The following is an 18,402-nucleotide window of genomic DNA, read 5'->3' on the forward strand; positions in this document are numbered from 1 at the left end:
GGAACGCGTTCTGGGAATTCGGAACGGCGGAAACAGCGAGCGAATCCCGGGATCGATCGGGCTGGAAAACACCGCTGAGATCATCGAGTCCGACCCGTAACCGAATATCGCCTCGTTAACCAGATCAGAATTTCGCGTCCGGTCGTTTCTTGGACACCTCCAAGCACGGTGACTCTGCCACATCCCTGGGCCGCCCGTTCCAATGTCTAATGACCTTTACTGTGAAGAAGTTTCTCCTGATGTCCAACCTAAACCTGCCCTGGCACAGCTTGAGGCCGTTTCCCCTTGTCCTGTCCCTTGTTCTCTGGGAGCAGAGCCCGACCCCCACCTGGCTCCAACCTCCTGTCCAGCAGTTGTAGAGAGTGAGAAGGTTCCCCCTGAGCCTCCTTTTCTACAGATTCAGTGCCCCCCCTCAGCTCCCTCATGCGCTCCTGGTGCTCCTGACCCTTCCCCAGCTCTGTTCTCTGGACATGCTCTGGCCCCTCGATGTCCTTCCTGAATTGAGGGACCCAGAACTGGACACAGTGCTCCTAACCAGTGCCCAGCATAGGGAGACAATCCCTTCCCTGGCCCTGCTGCCACACCATTCCTTGTCTGAGGAGGCTACAAAGATGGTGAATGATCTGGAGAGAGTCTTTTAAGAAGGGACTGAGGTCACTTGGTTTGTTCAGCCTGTAGAAGAGAGACTGCGGTCAGACCTCATTGTGGTCGTCAACATCCTCCTGAGGGGCAGCACCAACCTCTGCTCTCTGTGACCAGGGACAGGACCTGAGGGAGCAGCTGGAGCTGTGCCAGGGGAGGTTTAGGTTGGATATTAGGAAAAGGTTCTTCCCCCAGAGGGTGCTGGGGCACTGCCCAGGCTCCCCAGGGAATGGGCACAGCCCCGAGGCTGCAGAGCTCCAGAAGTGTTTGGACAACCCTCCCAGGGATGCACAGAGGTGGGATTATTGGGGGGTTCTGTGAAAGGCCGGAGTTGGCCTGGACGATCCTTGTGGGTCCCTCCAGCTCAGGATATTCTGTGATTTCACTCTGTATTTCCTTTTAGTGTTCTGGTGTCTGACCAGAGATTTCACCCTTGCAAAAGGTAACACAGAGATGTGCTCCTGATCTGAGACAGTGCACACTGGAAGCTGGAAAACAGCCTTTGGAGTGGGTCTAAGGCTGCAGGGAAACCTTTGTGCCTTAGCAGCTGAGTTTCATTAGGCAGAGTGATCCTGGTGCCTTCTGCCAGCTGACAATCCCCCCAGAGGGTTGCTGGGGCATTGCCCAGGCTCCCCAGGGATGGGCACAGCCCCGAGGCTGCAGAGCTCCAGAAGTGTTTGGACAACCCTCCCAGGGATGCACAGAGGTGGGATTATTGGGGTGTTCTGTGAAAGGCCAGGAGTTGGAATGGATGATCCTTGTGAATCCCTTCCACTCAGGATATTCTGTGATTCTGCACATTAAAGGCTGCAGCTCACTGTGTGTTTTCCTTCAGGGCTGTGCCAGCTGTTTCTGTCCTCATCCTCCCTGCCAGCCACATATTCCCACCCCACTGTGGGAAAGAAAGCACGCTGCTTTTCATGGGACTACACACTGAATTGGGCCAACGAGCTGTTCTGGGTTAAAAATAGCCCCGCAAAAGAAAAAGTTTCATTTTATTCAGGGCAGTTCACTGACTGCATTACCGCAGAGGTCTGCAACAGGGAACAGCTTACGTTTCACTGGTGCCACAGAGGAACCATGTGGGGGCATGCACAAATTAAGAATTATATTTGTGAGAACAAAGCAATATTTACCACTTTTAGATTGTTCTCCAAGATCTCTTAAATCCCAGAGTAATATGTCAGTGTGTATAGAATTCTGCTCCAGCTCTGCTCAGTTCTGTGAGCTTTCTTCCAGAAAGGAATGTGCTTTTTCAACTGTGTGGTCTCCCTGTGGCAGCACTTGCATAAACAATGTTAGAGCACAGCTGTCCCTGACTGTGAGGGTGCTGTGCTCTTCCCTGCCTCCCAATATCCTGCTTTTTTGTAGGGCCCTGTAGCTGTCTCCTGGATGGGACTCTGGCATTGTGTCAGATAACTAGGGTTGTATTAACCTTCACAATATCCCAGTGAGAAAATGTTCTGTCTTACAGGTGGAGAGCCTGTGGTTCATCAAATCCATCAGAAAACACCAGGTGCTTGATTTCAGCTCATCCAATGGCTTCACAAATTAACATCCTTCCTCTGCTGATCCCGTTCTCTCTCCAGATGGACTGGAGGTAGGAGCGAGCCATAATCCATTTGGAAGCCAGTCCCAGTTTCCGTGGTGATGTGTGGGGTTTGCTGGCCAGCTGCAGGAATAGCACACACACTGCCATGGGTTTTTCACAGGTTTGAAAAGCTGCAGATCCTTGCTGAGAGCCCAGGACGGCAGGAGAGTTAAACCATATCCACAGGAACACGTGTCCGTTCTGTTCAGTGTTCACAGACCACAAATAAACAAACAAACAAATCAACCAAGGCTTTATTAGGGCAAAATTCACCATTTTTCTGACTCCTGCCAGACCACTGCAAAAAATTCTCCATTTCACTGAGAGCCCACAGACTGTTCTTTTTTCCCCTCCCTTCCCAGACGGCATCTCCCGTTTTCAGCCGAACCCAAAACTGCAGGAATTGGTGTTTTCCATCAGGTTTTGGTTTTGGTTTTCGCTCACGTTGGGAATTCTGTTACACGAGCTCCCTCTGGTGGTCAAAACCGGGAAACGAATAACGCTCCTGCCCTAAATCGCTCCTGTGGGTGTTTTTATGCTGGAATGATTTCATAGGATCATGGAATGGTTTGGGTTGGAACGGACCTCGTAGATCATCCAGTTCCAACCCCCAGCCCTGGACAGGGTCAACTTGTGTGTTTTCCTTCAGGGCTGTGCCAGCTGTTTCTGTCCTCATCCTCCCTGCCAGCCACATATTCCCACCCCACTGTGGGAAAGAAAGCACGCTGCTTTTCATGGGACTACACACTGAATTGGGCCAACGAGCTGTTCTGGGTTAAAAATAGCCCCGCAAAAGAAAAAGTTTCATTTTATTCAGGGCAGTTCACTGACTGCATTACCGCAGAGGTCTGCAACAGGGAACAGCTTACGTTTCACTGGTGCCACAGAGGAACCATGTGGGGGCATGCACAAATTAAGAATTATATTTGTGAGAACAAAGCAATATTTACCACTTTTAGATTGTTCTCCAAGATCTCTTAAATCCCAGAGTAATATGTCAGTGTGTATAGAATTCTGCTCCAGCTCTGCTCAGTTCTGTGAGCTTTCTTCCAGAAAGGAATGTGCTTTTTCAACTGTGTGGTCTCCCTGTGGCAGCACTTGCATAAACAATGTTAGAGCACAGCTGTCCCTGACTGTGAGGGTGCTGTGCTCTTCCCTGCCTCCCAATATCCTGCTTTTTTGTAGGGCCCTGTAGCTGTCTCCTGGATGGGACTCTGGCATTGTGTCAGATAACTAGGGTTGTATTAACCTTCACAATATCCCAGTGAGAAAATGTTCTGTCTTACAGGTGGAGAGCCTGTGGTTCATCAAATCCATCAGAAAACACCAGGTGCTTGATTTCAGCTCATCCAATGGCTTCACAAATTAACATCCTTCCTCTGCTGATCCCGTTCTCTCTCCAGATGGACTGGAGGTAGGAGCGAGCCATAATCCATTTGGAAGCCAGTCCCAGTTTCCGTGGTGATGTGTGGGGTTTGCTGGCCAGCTGCAGGAATAGCACACACACTGCCATGGGTTTTTCACAGGTTTGAAAAGCTGCAGATCCTTGCTGAGAGCCCAGGACGGCAGGGGAGTTAAACCATATCCACAGGGACACGTGGCCGTTCTGTTCAGTGTTCACAGACCACAAATAAACAAACAAACAAATCAACCAAGGCTTTATTAGGGCAAAATTCACCATTTTTCTGACTCCTGCCAGACCACTGCAAAAAATTCTCCATTTCACTGAGAGCCCACAGACTGTTCTTTTTTCCCCTCCCTTCCCAGACGGCATCTCCCGTTTTCAGCCGAACCCAAAACTGCAGGAATTGGTGTTTTCCATCAGGTTTTGGTTTTGGTTTTCGCTCACGTTGGGAATTCTGTTACACGAGCTCCCTCTGGTGGTCAAAACCGGGAAACGAATAACGCTCCTGCCCTAAATCGCTCCTGTGGGTGTTTTTATGCTGGAATGATTTCATAGGATCATGGAATGGTTTGGGTTGGAACGGACCTCGTAGATCATCCAGTTCCAACCCCCAGCCATGGACAGGGACACCTTCCACTAGACCAGGTTGCTGAGAGCTCCACCCAACCTGGCCTTGATCATTTCCAGAGATGGGTTATCCACAGCTTCTCTTCTACAGTGACCTTCTCACCTTCATTACTTGTAAAAGCCTTTCCTTACTTAGTGTTTCTGATAATAACTGGTAGATTTTCCCAAATTTCTTTTTCCTCCCCTATTTAAACACTGAACCCCTCAGTAGTTTATTACCCTTGACCCATCATTGCTGCACAAAGACTACAACAAGGCAGAGTCCTTCTGCCCAAACCTGCTTCCTACAGGTTTGGAAACAATTAACATTTTAAGAGTTCAGGTGATCTTTCACAGGCAGAGGGGTTGCAGAGAGGAATGTGAAAGAAAACCAAAGCTCTGGGACAAAGTCTCAGAAAAACAAAACTAAATCAGCTTGTAATGCTGAAGAATTCACTGTTAATAACAAGATTCTGAAAGTAGTAAAATACTGTGAAAACATTGTATTCACCAACCTGGCAGTAAAAGCCCCACTGGTACGCAGGTTTGGTTTCCCTCTCCTGATTTTATTGTCCCTACCAGCTGGCCAGAGATTGTTTTTTCTTAAGAAGCTCTAAAATTTTGGCAACGAGTCTAAAACCACAGTTATTAATCAGTAGAAAGTTTCTTGCTGAGTTCGATGAGTGAGTCTTGAAAAGGTGCCAGGCATCGAGGGCTGTAGTACAGCAATGTTCTGTCCAAGGTGACATTCAGGGATGTTAAAACAAAATAAGGAAACACCTGGGTTAGCCAAAGGTTCATCTGCTCTCTGCTGACAGCAGTGCAAGGTGACCTGGTGTCACATAACCCTGTCCCAGCGGTTCCTTGAAGGGTTTGGCTTTGTCAGGCTGGTCTAGATCACATGGCAATACTCTGTGTCCTACTTAGAAAATTAAAACTAAAGGAGGAGAAGTTCCATCTCTTGCTTTCTTTTCCCTGTGACCTGAAGAAACAGCATTTCTGCCACAGAAATATTTCCTCTTGCAATTAGTTCAGACTCTGCTGCTCGCAGGAGGTGCCTGTGTCCTGTTTATTCCTTTTCTTCACCTCGTGCATGGCTTCTGCCAGAACTGTTCACACCTGGCTTGGAAGTGTCACATGTGTCTGAAGTTCCTGCCAGGTGCTGCTGTGGGATGTCAGCACCAAATGCAGCACTTTCGGTGAAGCAAGGTGACATGAGCTATTGTGTAATGAGCTCTGTGTGAACACTTGACAATAAATAATCTTGGAGTGAGTGATGGGTAGAATGATCATTTGATCCCGCTGGATTTTGTGTAAGAGGAGGAGCCTTTACGCTGCCAGCTGAGAAATGTCTTCGTGACAAAGTCTAAATTTGAATTTTCCTGGGAAGTACCATCAACTCAGAGGGAAAGTGACGTACCACAGGGGATGGACTCAAGGGGGTTTATTTGTAAAATGTGCAGAAATAAGGCGTGGAGTAGCCTGAGCTGGAGGGAAGGGTCCTGCAGCTGGAGAAATAGTAGGAACTCTTAATGGTGTGATGATAACACCCAATGACAATGGGATATGGCTGTGTAGCCTGGCAGTTGTGGTGTGAAATAATGATGCCAAAACAGAAGCAACTCCTCAGCTACCACAGGGCTCTGGTCTGCTCTGTGTGCAGGAATGGAACTGATTAGTGTAATTAGGGGAATGAAGAACTTGTCTCATGGGAACGGGTAAAACCATGTGGTTTATTTAGGCCAAGAGGAGCTAGGGCTGCTCTCCTGGAACAGCCTGAACATCTTGGAACAGGGCAACAAAGAGAATAACTGAGCCACGGAACAATGGGACACAACACTGCAGAGAACTTCGAGCTGAGAATTAATTTGATTTTATCAAAGGTGTAACATTCCGCTCGTAAGGAGGGGAGGGGGAAATGGAACATTAGAGTTCAGATAGTTTTAAAAAAACCTCTTTCTAGCGACTTAGGTTCTGTATTTGCCGCTCACCGTGTGCCTTTCCCCGGGTGGGGGTACGCGGGGACACGGCGGGGCCGCCCTCCCGCCCGCTGTAGCCGCGCTCGGCCCCGTCCCTGTGGCCGGTCTCCACCCTGAGCCCCTGGGCCCTCAATCGGCTCCGTCCGGCCCGGGATGTGCCGGGCTCGGGGGTGCGCTGGGCTCGGTGAACAGCGGGCGCAGGGGTGTGCAGAGGCTCGGGGAGGTTCGGGGGTGCACCGGGCTCGGGTGTGTTGGGCTTGGGGGTGTCCTGGGCTCGGTGGACGTCCGATTTGGGGTGCGCTGGGTCTCGGGGATGCTGGGCTCAGGGTGCGCTGGGTCTTGGGGGTGCATTAGATTCAGGGTGCGTTGGATTCGCGTTGCGCTGGGCTCCCGGGGTTCACCGCGCTCGAGATGCGTTGGGCTCAGGGGGTGTACTGGGCTCGGGGTGCGTTTGATTCAGGGTGTGCCGGGCTCAGCGGGTTCGCTCGGTCTCGGGGGTGCGTTGGATTCGGGCTGCCCCGGGCTGGGCGCAGCTGCGGGCGGCGCTCGGGGCCACTGCGCTCCGCCCGCCCGGCGGAGGCGACCGCGACCACGGCGGAGCCGCGCGGCCCCGAGCCCGAGCCCATGGAGGTGGAAGAGGGCGAGCTGGAGACCATCCCTGTGAGGCGCTCGCTGCGGGAGCTCATCCCGGTGAGGGCCGAGAGGTGTGGGCTAGGAGGGCTGGGTCCGGCGGTTGGAGGTGTCCGAGCGCTGTGTGAGGGCTTTTGGGGGGGATTCTTGGGAAAAGCGGGGATGTGGGAGCGGGGACAAGAGGGGACTCGGGGGCGAGTCCTAAGGAAGCGGGCAGAATGTGCTTGCGAAGGAAATGAATAAAGGAGGCGGTGGAGAACAGGATTTGGGGTGCGGTGTTGGGGTGTAGAGGAGGTTGTGGGTAGGAGAGTGTACAGGGAATACCTGTGGGAGCAGGGAACAGGGGCTGACAGCGGGATAGCAGAACTGGGAGTGTGGGCTCTCATGAGCAGGGTTTGAGGGTTTTCTTCCCGATGTTTTTCTGCCCTTTTTCACTCTCGCTGATTGTTTCTGTACAAGTTTTAGTAGGATTAGATTTAACAACTAAAAATGGGTCAGAGTCCTAAAATCCTAAGTAATCTTTTGCTCTCAAAACTTGGGTGAAAATTGCTTTGGAAGCTAATCTTTAATTAGCTGGTCTCCCAAAGTGCTTGTGCTTCTACCCAACATGTGGCCTGAGAGACAGCACCGAGCTGTACTTCCTTGTGCTCCGTGAGTCAACCTCAGACAGTGGGGGTTTTCAACTTTAAAAATCATGTTTATTTTGCTTTTCTTTTTCTAGTAACTCGGAACATTTGGCAGCATTAGAGGAACTTTGATGCTGTTACTAAGAAAAGCGGTTGGATTGTGTGTGTTCCTCCGTCTTTCTAAACTGAGACTAACCTACTTCTAGAAATGGTCCTTTAGCCAAAGTAATTATTGCAGCCCAAGTGTAAAGAACACGTTTACTCCTAAAGAAAGCAAGAGGTGTTTTTCCAGCTCCAAGCTTTTGCCAGCTGAGGGTGTCAGAATGAAGAGGTGCCATTTTACAGATGCAAACAATAGAGGGCACAGAATTGGTCCAGGGGCTGTGGTGTTTAGTCCCTCTCTGAATTCAGCAGTCCTGGTTGATGGACAGGAAACTTGTGATTTTTTCCCCCCATCATTCTCCATTTTTGCCCTCTATCAGTATTAAAACAGTAGTGTTTCACCTCGGTATTTGGAATTTGGGGTTGAAATAGTGAAAGGAATAAAAAGTTACTTGTTTCATTGTGGATGTGGCTTGGTGTTCTCACTTTTTGAGATTAAAAGCTGCAAACTGACATTCCAGCAGTCAGGTAATCACTGTTAAATCTGCTCATGTTTTACAAGGAAATCATACCCAAACCCAGAATTGTGGAAGTCTTACTTGGGTAAAATACCTGATGACTTTCCCTGTATTGCTGAGAGAGTAAAAAGCTTGGCAGCAGCTGACATGGAAACTAAATTCTGTCAAAGGAAAGAATCCCTACAGTAAGGGAAGTTTGGTTCAGTTTATGTGCTTTTATTTTCACTGACATCAGAGAAAGTTATTGCTTGTGTGCCTGTCAGTCTGGGGATGTAGGAATCAAGGAAAAGGAGATCTGTTTCTTATAGAAATGATCAGGTGTCTTTTTCAGTGTAACAAGTGTGTTGCTTTCAGTGCTCATTGAGATTTCATCCCCATTTTGCTTTGTTTCAGGACACCAGTAGGAGATATGAGAACAAAGCTGGAAGTTTCATTACTGGAATAGATGTAACCTCCAAGGTAATTTTTGTGCTATGGCTCTTCAACATTTTGTCACTTTTACCGCTGAGAGGTGGAACCATTTCATTTCTTTTTTCCCCAACATGCACAAAGGCTTAGCCTGCTGTTCAGGCAGCTGGCATGAATCACAGTGTGTGTTCCAAAGATCCAAAAACCTATAATGCTTCCTAATAAAATCTGGAGAACAAGGAGCTTCGCAGTCAGTTTCCAAAATTGCACAAGTTCCAGGCAGGCTGTTGCTCATGAGCTGTATAAGAGGAGCCTGAATTGCCAGTCCAAAAAAGTTCTCTAAAGCCAGCTCTCCAGTGTTAAATTCCTGCTCAGAGAAACAAATTCACACTTTTGTATATATTTAAAAAACACATAGGGAAAAATCTCTATAATATTAAAAAATGAATTTTGCCTGTGGTAGAAATACTTCTTTTAAAAGAGTTTTTTTTTTTTTAATTGTTAGTAAGGAATAGATAGTGTTCCCATTCTATCATGGAGTCTGTGTTGTCCAAGACACCTTGTTTTCCATGCATCCTGATTCCCATTCCTGGACCTGCACAAAAACTGTTCTGTGGCACAGAAATATTTTGGTGAACTACTTCTACATTCTGAAACCTACAGGTCTCTTCAGAATTAATAAAATTATTAATATAAATTGTTGCTGTCTGGTAGATTTTAAGTATCCTCAGTGCAGCTTGTTGAGGGTGCTCCTGATTCCTGTTTTGAGTGGATTGGTTTGCATTTTGCAGGAAGCAATTGAGAAGAAGGAACAAAGAGCCAAACGCTTTCATTTTCGGGCCGAGGTGAATCTTGCCCAGAGGAATGTGGCCCTGGATCGGGACATGATGAAGAAAGGTAAAAGATCCCTTTGTTTACTTCCTCACAGTGTCTTGACTTGATTTATCTTGCAATATGTTCTGCATTCCCAGAGGTTTTTCCAGATTACTGCCAAAAGGAATCACTTTGGGGTTTTTCCACCTTTTCATTTGTTCGTCATTACTTTTTAACCTATTTGACACTTACCAGTTCACTCCTTGTTCTACCAACCCCAGGATAAAGAAAACACTTTCTGTGTGCCTTATTTACTAGTGCTACATGCCCAAGATTCATCTTGTGGATCAGTGCTGCTTTAAGAATCCTTAAATGCTTTGTAAAAGCCCTGGAACACTGTGTGGGTACACGTGGAGGACTCTGTGTCCTGTGCACAGGGAGATCAGACTCTGTGCTGTACACACAGTGAAGCTGCACTGATGGCAAGCTGGAACAGAAGCCAGGAGATGTGTGCACAACAGATTGGTGCTTTTGGCACCCAGTTAGTTCTCAAGGCTTTTTTTTCCAACTGGCAGCTTGGACCTGCTAAGCTGTGGCTTGTAACAGCTCCCCATCAGGTGATAGAAGTGGAAGTGCTTTGTACAGGACCTTGTTTTGTTCTGGCTCTTTAGTACTTAATGATAGCACTTTGGCAGTGTTCAAAGAGAAAAAGAGTGTTTTTCAAGCTGTTTGGTTGCCGTGCAGTCTCTGTATCTACCAGTGCTTGTATCCTCTCTTAATTCTCAATTTATTGAAGTTTTGCATTGTGGAAGAATAAATTAAGTTATGGTCTGTGTCATGCTTCACTTCAATTAGTTCCTCTTTAGTTTATTTAAAGGTTGTAAACCCATATGTTACTAATCTGAAAGCTTGGAATAAGTACCAGTTTTGTGTCTTTTCCTCTTTATAGCAATTCCTAAAGTAAGACTCGACACCATTTACATTTGTGGAGTGGATGAGATGAGTACCCAGGACATCTTTGCCTATTTCAAAGAGTATCCTCCTGCTCATATTGAGTGGCTGGATGACACCTCATGTAAGTAAACAGAGTGTTTGTAATTCTTACTCTATTTTTAAAATACTGGTCATAGCTGTACCTCTAAGTGGAAAAAGAAAAAAGTCTAAAATTATGTGCTGCTTCCATCTTGACATAGTTTATCTGAGAGAAGGTGATTGAGCCCTGCAGTTGGGCAGGTTGGGATGGTTTTATGTGGTGGAGGAGGAGGAGACCTGTTGCCATATTTATGTAGTGCATACTCCAGGAGAAATGGGTGGGCGGAAGGAGGTGGCAGCGGGATGTGATTTCCATAGATTGGAAAAGGAATGTAGGTGCACATGGCAAGGGCTGTTTTGGGGAGTGAGATTGCCAGCAAGATCAAAGGTGATTGAGAGTTTCCTCACGGATACTGAAGGCTGTAGAAGAGCTTTTTGCTCCAGCTGGGTGATGGATCATGGAACTGGAATAGTCTGAGATTGTCATGTGGTTACAAACCTTGTGCCTGAAATAATAGAAAAAGAAATAGGAGCCAGTGCAGGTTTTCCAAATTGCTGGAAACTTAGTGACAAGCATGGCTAAAAGCTGAGAATCAGTAGCTTCATTCTCTGGAGTGACCCTGAAGAAATTATGCAAGACAAGATAGATGGTGTTCTACAAAATACTGGTAACCTTGAAGTCACTGTGTGTGACAGCTTGAAGTACTGGCACAAGCTGATAGAAAATTTGAAACCCAATGAGCCCTGGGTGGGTAATTGCAATACAGAGCTGCTGGATGGACCTGTGCTGATGCATGAGCTTGGAAATGCACAGCTTAACTCTGTATCTGAGGCTTCATTTCTAAGATTGTCTGTTTGTTTTTTCTTATATGCTACACGAGTAAATTAATGTGAAAATTAAGGCTTCAGGATTGTAATAATACCCAGTTATAGTTATTACACATATTTTTTAATGGTGAATTTTCATGCTGTGTCTGAGTTACCATGTCAGCTACACTTGGTGAAAATAGCAAGAAAAAGCTTTTTCTTTTCAGCACAGCTTTGCACCATGGCAAAAACTTCAGTGATCCCAACTGAACGACATCTTAAGGTGACTTAGTGCAAAGGTGAATTTAGTGTTCTGTGCTTCAAACTGATGAACATGAAATGATAAAGGTTTTGAAAATTTTGAGATGGTAGACTGGAAAAAAAAAGTAAATTTATTAACCAGTCATTGAAGTTAATATCTGGGTGTTCTTCACCTTGTCATTCTTGTCTGTTTGAGTAATTTAAGAGAGAATCTCTTACTTTGGGTCACTGTACAGTTTTCTTGATATCTGAATCCACTCTGCTTACCAGCAGAACAGACACATTTGCTGCTGTATTTGCACTAAGTGCAGAAAGCTTTTGTTCAAATCTTGTTTCTAAGCAGTTTTAGCTCTTTCAACATCTGTGAAATGCTTTTAATTGGCCTAATAAGTTATGTTTTAGTACCATCTGCTGATACTTGAGGCACATCCTGAATGATATTGCTAACCTGTGTACTCTATAATCTGTGCAAAGGGCTTGAGCAGTCTTCTATTTCCCCGTATTTTCCCACTTTTTGGAAAAGATGAACAGAACTCTGCAGTGAAGTCCAAGGTTCTGTTAAGTTGCCAAAGGGGAAAAAAAATCCAGGCTTCATTCCTGCCCCCTGCTGCTCCCATAATCACATTTGTGTGGGAACACATGGATACACTGACCCCGATCCAATGCCCTGCTTTGCTGTGCTTAGGAAGCCTCTAAAATCTACGGTTGTGCGTTTTAGTGATTTTTGGGGTTTTGATCAGCTCTTGTGTTTTTTAACAAGCTGAAAATGGCGTGTCCTCCAGCTTATCAGGTGTGTTGAAGAATATAACTTTCCCTGCAAGAGATCTAATGGCTTTTCTGTCATTCCTGAATTTTTGCCACTCATTTCCCTCCAGCAAGGCAGGGGAGATGTGACTGCTCAATGACACAAACTACATTTGGGTTTTGTGTGTGTTTCTGTCTGTCACAGGTAATGTGGTCTGGCTTGATGAAGTGACAGCAACACGGGCTCTAATAAATATGAGCTCCCTGCCTGATCAGGAGAAAGCAAAGAGCAGAGAAAACAATGAAGAGAAGACAGCTGAAAAAACCAAGAAAGGTAGATTGAGATACACAAATACAGACATCATCTCATTAAATCAATGAAACTTTAAACTTGTGCTGGGGTATTGCATAACCTAAATTACTGAAGGAGCTTCTATCATATAGTTTCAGGTAAATGTATTCTGCCACTTTAAAAAAGGCTTTCATCTTGGAAACCTTTTGAAGAAGCTGCTTCTTAAAAGGTGGGTTGGAGCTAGACCAAAAGCAGTAATTCAGTCGATACGAAACGTGTTAGATGAGGGTGATACTGAGAGCTGGTATTTATAGTGGGACACGGTGCACAGAAATAGCTCTGTGTGATGTGCCTACAAAGGCAGGCAAAGTGGGCAAAAAGCAGGTGTGAGAAAACGGCCTATTTTTGAAATGCCACAGCTAATTCCCTTTCTGATGCACCACCATCCTTCAAGTACATCCCTCACACCAGCGTGACAGTGCATCACTTCACCAGGGTGTGTATCAGCTCTAAATTTGGCTGTTATCCTTTTAAGAAAGAAGTTATTAAAAGGTTGGGTATAAAAGAGCAGAGCAGCAAAAGTACATCTCAGTGTCGTGATAAGTCTGGTACCTGACTGCCTTGATTGTAAATTTATTTTCCTTTTTTGTGTGGAAGTTTAAAACTGCAGTTTGCTACCTGAGGACTGTTTTGCTCTTAGGCTGCTGTGAGTGCTGTGGTTGCAGGTGCTCTATCACATGATACACAAAAAGATGTTACATTTATTAGCTTTTCCATAGATTTTCCCTAAAAATGCTATTTATGACCTAAATGCAAGTAGCATTCTTGTTAATCTCTCTGTTAGATATCTGCAGTGCTTCCAAAAGCCTTTATGGGAAATTTGGTGTTTAAGGGTTTGTTAAACTTACGGAGTCTTCTAATTCACCCCCTTTTCAAGTTGCTTTTCTCCACAAAGCAGTGACTCTTCAACCATCCACATGACTTTAGTTTTTGCCAAATGTTGATAAAGCTTCAAGTAAGACTTGTTATGAAGTTTTTGTAGATTAGGGACATTGCTTAAATGGAGCATAAATATATGTATTTAATCCTGCTTGCTATGAATTGCATCTTATATTATCATTACACCACATCTGAAAATAAGAACTGTCATCTGAATTACTCCTGTTCGTCTGGAAAAGTGGGATAGTAGAGAAAGTACAGACTGTTCAATTACATCTTAAGGTGTGAGATGCATACAGATACCCTGGAGTCATCTGGCTTGGTTACATTCCTTTTTTTAGACAGGAATTTCAGGGCTACTTAGACATTTAGGGATGCAAAAGATTGGTCTTTGCTATGAGAAGCTTCCAATTTGTGAGGGAGAAAAATGCATGAATACTCTCCCTGATAGAACTTAATTATTCAGGTTTGAACCTGCGTAATTTGTTTACTTAAATTCTCTCTTTGGTTTCGCTTGGTTAATTGTGCTGTATTGTTTTCACTTAGGAATATTTTCAGGATCTTTTGAACAGCTGCCACTCTTTATTTTAAGTTTTTAAATTTATTGTTGGATGAGATCTAAGATAAGGAACTCTGAAATATAAAAGAGGGTTTTTTAATCTCAGGCCTATGAAATACTTTGAGATCTTTGCAAATGAAATTGGCGTATCACACTTTATAGCTGTCCACAGTCATTACTTTTTTACAATATTTTATTTCCTGGGGACTTCAGAAAAAAAATCAGCATGAATTTTCTTACACTGAGCTAAAAAGAACTCTGAAAAATCAAATCAGAAGCTGAAAAATCAAAGCAGCTCACAATTTTAGCAGTTCTGGAAGCATTCACTTCTTTATTAGTTATTTCACAGTAAAATTAAGTCACTAAGGTTGTTTCTTTTCCTTTCTACTGCTCTCTCTAAGCTTTTGATTAATAACCTGTTTTACACTGTTAGTATTGGATATTTGTAGGCACTTTAAAAGGGAAGGCTTTTATGTGCCTTCAGTGTCTTGGCCTTGCTGATCTCTGACAGGCAGTGCAGTTGCATTTGCTTTCAAAGAATTCAGTTAATGATCACACGTGCTGCTGCAGGCACAGGGCTCTGAATTTCACTGTGCTCTGTGTGCTCCACTTTTCCATAGGCATTCACTGCTTTGATTAATTCCTAGGCTGCACAGGAGAAAGGAAAACACCTTCAGGCTGATCTCAGACAATGTAGGTAATCATAAATCAAATGAGACTGACACACTAAAATGGAGCTTGTTTTTGGTTTTTTTTGTTCCCCAATTATTTTCCTTAGAAAAACAGGAGGAAAGCTCTGATGATGAGACAGAAGAAGGCGAGGTTGAGGATGACAATCCCAGTGATGTGGAGGTCAGTACAGAGGGAAAATGGAAACTCTGCTATGGAAGTTTTGCTCTGGCTGGTGTGAAGTTTTCACAGCATTTTAGGTTGATACTTGCAATTCACGATTTAATTATCAAAATAAATTAGGTGGGGAGTGAGAGGGTGTGCTGGTGGTGATAATCCCAATGTAAAGTGCTTTGTGAAAATAGATTTTGGGGAGTTTTAAGAGTGAGCCTGGCTTCTCTTTTTCTGCTGAGAGGAGGCAGTGAAAGAACAAAAACGGAAAGAACGACCTTTCAGCAGGGAAAGCGCTTAGAGACCAATGGGATTTAGGTTGCCCATGGATCTGTGGGAATCAGCACACACATTGATGTCCTGGGAGCAATTTAATCTTCACTGGCTGAGTGTATAATAGGTGTGATTAGGATTTCCTTTAGGAATGGCTCAGTGAACACTCCTACATCATGAGAGTTTGAATTTTAGTTTCTATAAAGCAGCTATAAATGAAAAAGAAAGGTTTTTAATCATTGTGTGAGGGCATGAGAACCTGTTAATAAAATCATTTAGAGTGAGGGCATGAGAACCTGTTAATAAAATCATTTAGATATGAAACGGAAAAAAAATAATTTTTTTCTGTGTCCAAGTTGTGCTATTTATTTTCTGCATTTCAGTCAGTAATATAGAGTCATTTGACAACTACTGGATTTAATAATCTGAGTTAATGTTATAGAGCAAGAGAAGGAAATAGTTTAAATTTTCAGGACAATTTACATTAAAAATTAACTTTGGCTTGTCAAGAAAAAAAACCAGAGCTCATTTGAACATCATTTGAAAAGTGACTTTCTTAATAACCACTTGATTGCTTCTCTGTAAGCAATCCATTTTTGTTCAACAGTCATTTTATTTTTGAGTCCAAAATACCTTTTTTGCCCCCAAAGTTGGATGCCCTCTCCCAAGTAGAAGAGGATTCTCTCCTGCGTAATGACCTTCGCCCTGCCAATAAACTGGCTAAAGGAAACAAGCTATTCATGAGGTTTGCTACTAAAGGTAAATGACCACCTTAACAAGCACACTGAATTAATTGCTTGTTGTAGTTTTATCTGTTGATTAATTAATGACTCAAAGTACCTACTTCTTATTTAAAAGAGTTATTTTTTTTGCTAATTGTTAGGTGTTAAGATTTTGCCGTAAATCCACATTTTGTGTGTCAGTTAAATCCACTTGGAGTTGTATGACAGTTACTGTACCTGAGAATTGTATCTTGGGCTCAGGGCATTCCTCCCAATTCCATGGAATAGGTTTTATGATGCCTTTTTCCAGAAGTAAATTCCACATTTTATAAATATGGATGTAACTTGAGATGCCGACGAGGGATTAGTGGAAATTGTTGCTAAATAGTCGTTTTATTTATGAGTAAAATGAAAATCCATATAATTTGTGGACCATGCAGGAAATGGCACATTCATAAAGAGAAGAAAGGTGATGAGGAAGGTGAGTGGAGCCTCCAGCAGTGACAGGGGGATGTAATGCTCTGTTAAGCTTATCTGTAGAAACCCAGTCTCCTGGAATTCAGTTTCTAGACACAAATAAAACTGTGGTGGTAGGAGAAATTCCAGAGGTGTCAGCAAAATTGAATCCTTTGTGGAGGAGGGTGAATTAATGCTTATTTTAAGGCATACTCAGTCTCACTCTCTGTGTCTTTGGTTATTTATTTTTATGCTGTGATGTAAGTTATATTCTGAGAGGGAAAAATTCCTATAATTTCTGTTTTTTGCAGATGACAAAAAGGAGCTGGGAGCTGCAAGGAGAAGCCAGTATTACATGAAATATGGCAATCCAAATTATGGAGGCATGAAAGGAATTCTTAGCAATTCTTGGTGAGTGTTGGACAGAGGAATTGGAACACTGCAGGTAATTAGACAAGCTAATCTGAAACCGTTCTAATTTGTGTATTTTCTTTCTATTTGGTTTGTGTAGATGCTTCAGTGTAAATAATGTTTTTGCAGTGTGAGTGTAAAATAAAGTTTCAAAACATTCAGACCAGATCTCTGACATAAATGTTTGTCTGCTGTTAAAGTAGGTGATAATTGCATTTCCTTAATCCAGGATTTAGGGCTTAATAAATGAACCAGAATTCCCATGACAGGAATGTCATCCCCTCTCTGGTCTTCCAGGAAAAGAAGGTACCATTCCCGTCGAATCCATCGGGATGTGATCAAGAAGAGGACACTGATTGGGGATGATGTTGGCCTGACTCCTCCCTATAAACATCGGCATTCAGGTAACTGGTGGCACTGGGACATGGAGGGCTGGGCAGGAGTTTCAGCAGTGCTTCACCAATCCCCTGGGATGTGTGGAAGTTTTCTTAAAAAAATCAATAAATCTGAATCCATTTTGAAAGTTTACAGGAAGTTCCTGAGGCAGAAACTCCATGCTGCTCCTTGCTTCCCAAAATAGCTGCTGCATTTTATGTGACATTTTTCTTGTACAAATTTAGGGCATGGGGACTGTAGCATCAAAGGCCAAAAGAAGGGCTGAATGACTTCTTCAGACTTCTTGGCAATTTGTCATACTTGCTAAGTCAATTCTTGCAGTCTATGGAAAGCAATCCCTAGATGTAGAACAACAGAGATTAGAAAATTCTATTAATTAGGCTCGAATATCTTCATCTACTGCCTAAAGTAGAAAAATAATGGCTGTAAAAATCTGACATAAGTAAAGTGTGATTGGCCTGTTAAAAATACAGCCTGGATGTTTCAAATCTCATGGAAAATTGTCCATGTTGGTCATGTAGTGCTGTCTGCAGCGATGTCTGAGTGCTGGTGATGACTAAATTGAAGTTGTTTCTATTTAAATCAGTGTCCGTGATGAATTCATAATAATGACACCTGTGTCCTTTTTGGCATTGCTGCTTGCAGCACTTGAAAGGATTTTTGCAGAGCCAGCAGCTGGCACATTAAGCCCTGTAAGATCCATCCTAGGAATTGTGCTTAGCTCAGGAAGGAAGAACTGCACCTTCTACAAGAGGCAGTTGTACTTCAGTGACTGTCCAGCTTTGTGCTTGGCCAGGCCTCTGAGGTAGTGAACACCAGGGATGCTTTGTCCTGTGCCAGTTTTATTACACTTATTGATTCCACTTAAAATATTTGGCAAAATATTCTCTCTAAGAAGAGTGAACTACTTAAAGAACTACAGACTGAGATCATTAATTAATTACAGTGAGGTGGGGGGTATTTGTCTTGGTTTTCAAGCTAGAATTCAGTTGATCAGAATGAGTTTGTTTTGCTGCAGGCTTGGTAAATGTTCCTGAAGAGCCCATTGAGGAGGAAGAGGAGGAGGAGGAAGATCAGGATATGGATGAAGATGACCGAGTGGTGGTGGAGTACCGGGATGAGCTGCAGGCTTTCAAGCAGTCCCGGGAGCGCAGCGCCGCAAGGAGATCCAGTGCCAGCACCTCTGACTCTGATGAGATGGACTATGACCTGGAACTGAAAATGATATCCACCCCCTCGCCCAAAAAAAGCATGAAGATGACCATGTATGCAGATGAGGTGGAGTCACAGCTGAAAAATATTAGGTAAAAGTTTCTTAGTCTTTAAAAGTAGCGGTGAAAAGGCATTCCT

The 18,402-nt window shown here is 44.1% G+C and overlaps 1 protein-coding gene and 1 long non-coding RNA gene across 2 annotated transcripts in view; both read left to right on the forward strand.

Annotated features, from left to right (window-relative positions):
• Positions 1 to 6: 6 nt before the first annotated feature.
• LOC108448826 lies at positions 7 to 2,475 on the forward strand. The gene is made up of 3 exons (XR_001864849.1): positions 7 to 168; positions 2,117 to 2,242; positions 2,355 to 2,475. It is a non-coding gene; the product is annotated as an uncharacterized LOC108448826 (long non-coding RNA).
• Positions 2,476 to 6,492: 4,017 nt separating this feature from the next.
• Positions 6,493 to 18,402, forward strand: part of NCBP3 (nuclear cap binding subunit 3) — a 17,908-nt gene continuing 5,998 nt past the window's right edge. The window contains exons 1-10 of the mRNA XM_008640422.2: positions 6,493 to 6,913; positions 8,493 to 8,558; positions 9,299 to 9,404; positions 10,270 to 10,395; positions 12,370 to 12,498; positions 14,733 to 14,806; positions 15,718 to 15,826; positions 16,557 to 16,656; positions 16,954 to 17,060; positions 18,071 to 18,356. Coding sequence (XP_008638644.1) covers positions 6,635 to 6,913; positions 8,493 to 8,558; positions 9,299 to 9,404; positions 10,270 to 10,395; positions 12,370 to 12,498; positions 14,733 to 14,806; positions 15,718 to 15,826; positions 16,557 to 16,656; positions 16,954 to 17,060; positions 18,071 to 18,356 — 1,382 coding nt within the window. The 5' untranslated portion in view covers positions 6,493 to 6,634. The remainder of the gene's footprint in view (positions 6,914 to 8,492; positions 8,559 to 9,298; positions 9,405 to 10,269; positions 10,396 to 12,369; positions 12,499 to 14,732; positions 14,807 to 15,717; positions 15,827 to 16,556; positions 16,657 to 16,953; positions 17,061 to 18,070; positions 18,357 to 18,402) is intronic.

This window comes from Corvus brachyrhynchos, unplaced genomic scaffold (genome assembly GCF_000691975.1).
Source record: "Corvus brachyrhynchos isolate BGI_N302 unplaced genomic scaffold, ASM69197v1 scaffold99, whole genome shotgun sequence".
NCBI lineage: Eukaryota > Metazoa > Chordata > Aves > Passeriformes > Corvidae > Corvus > Corvus brachyrhynchos.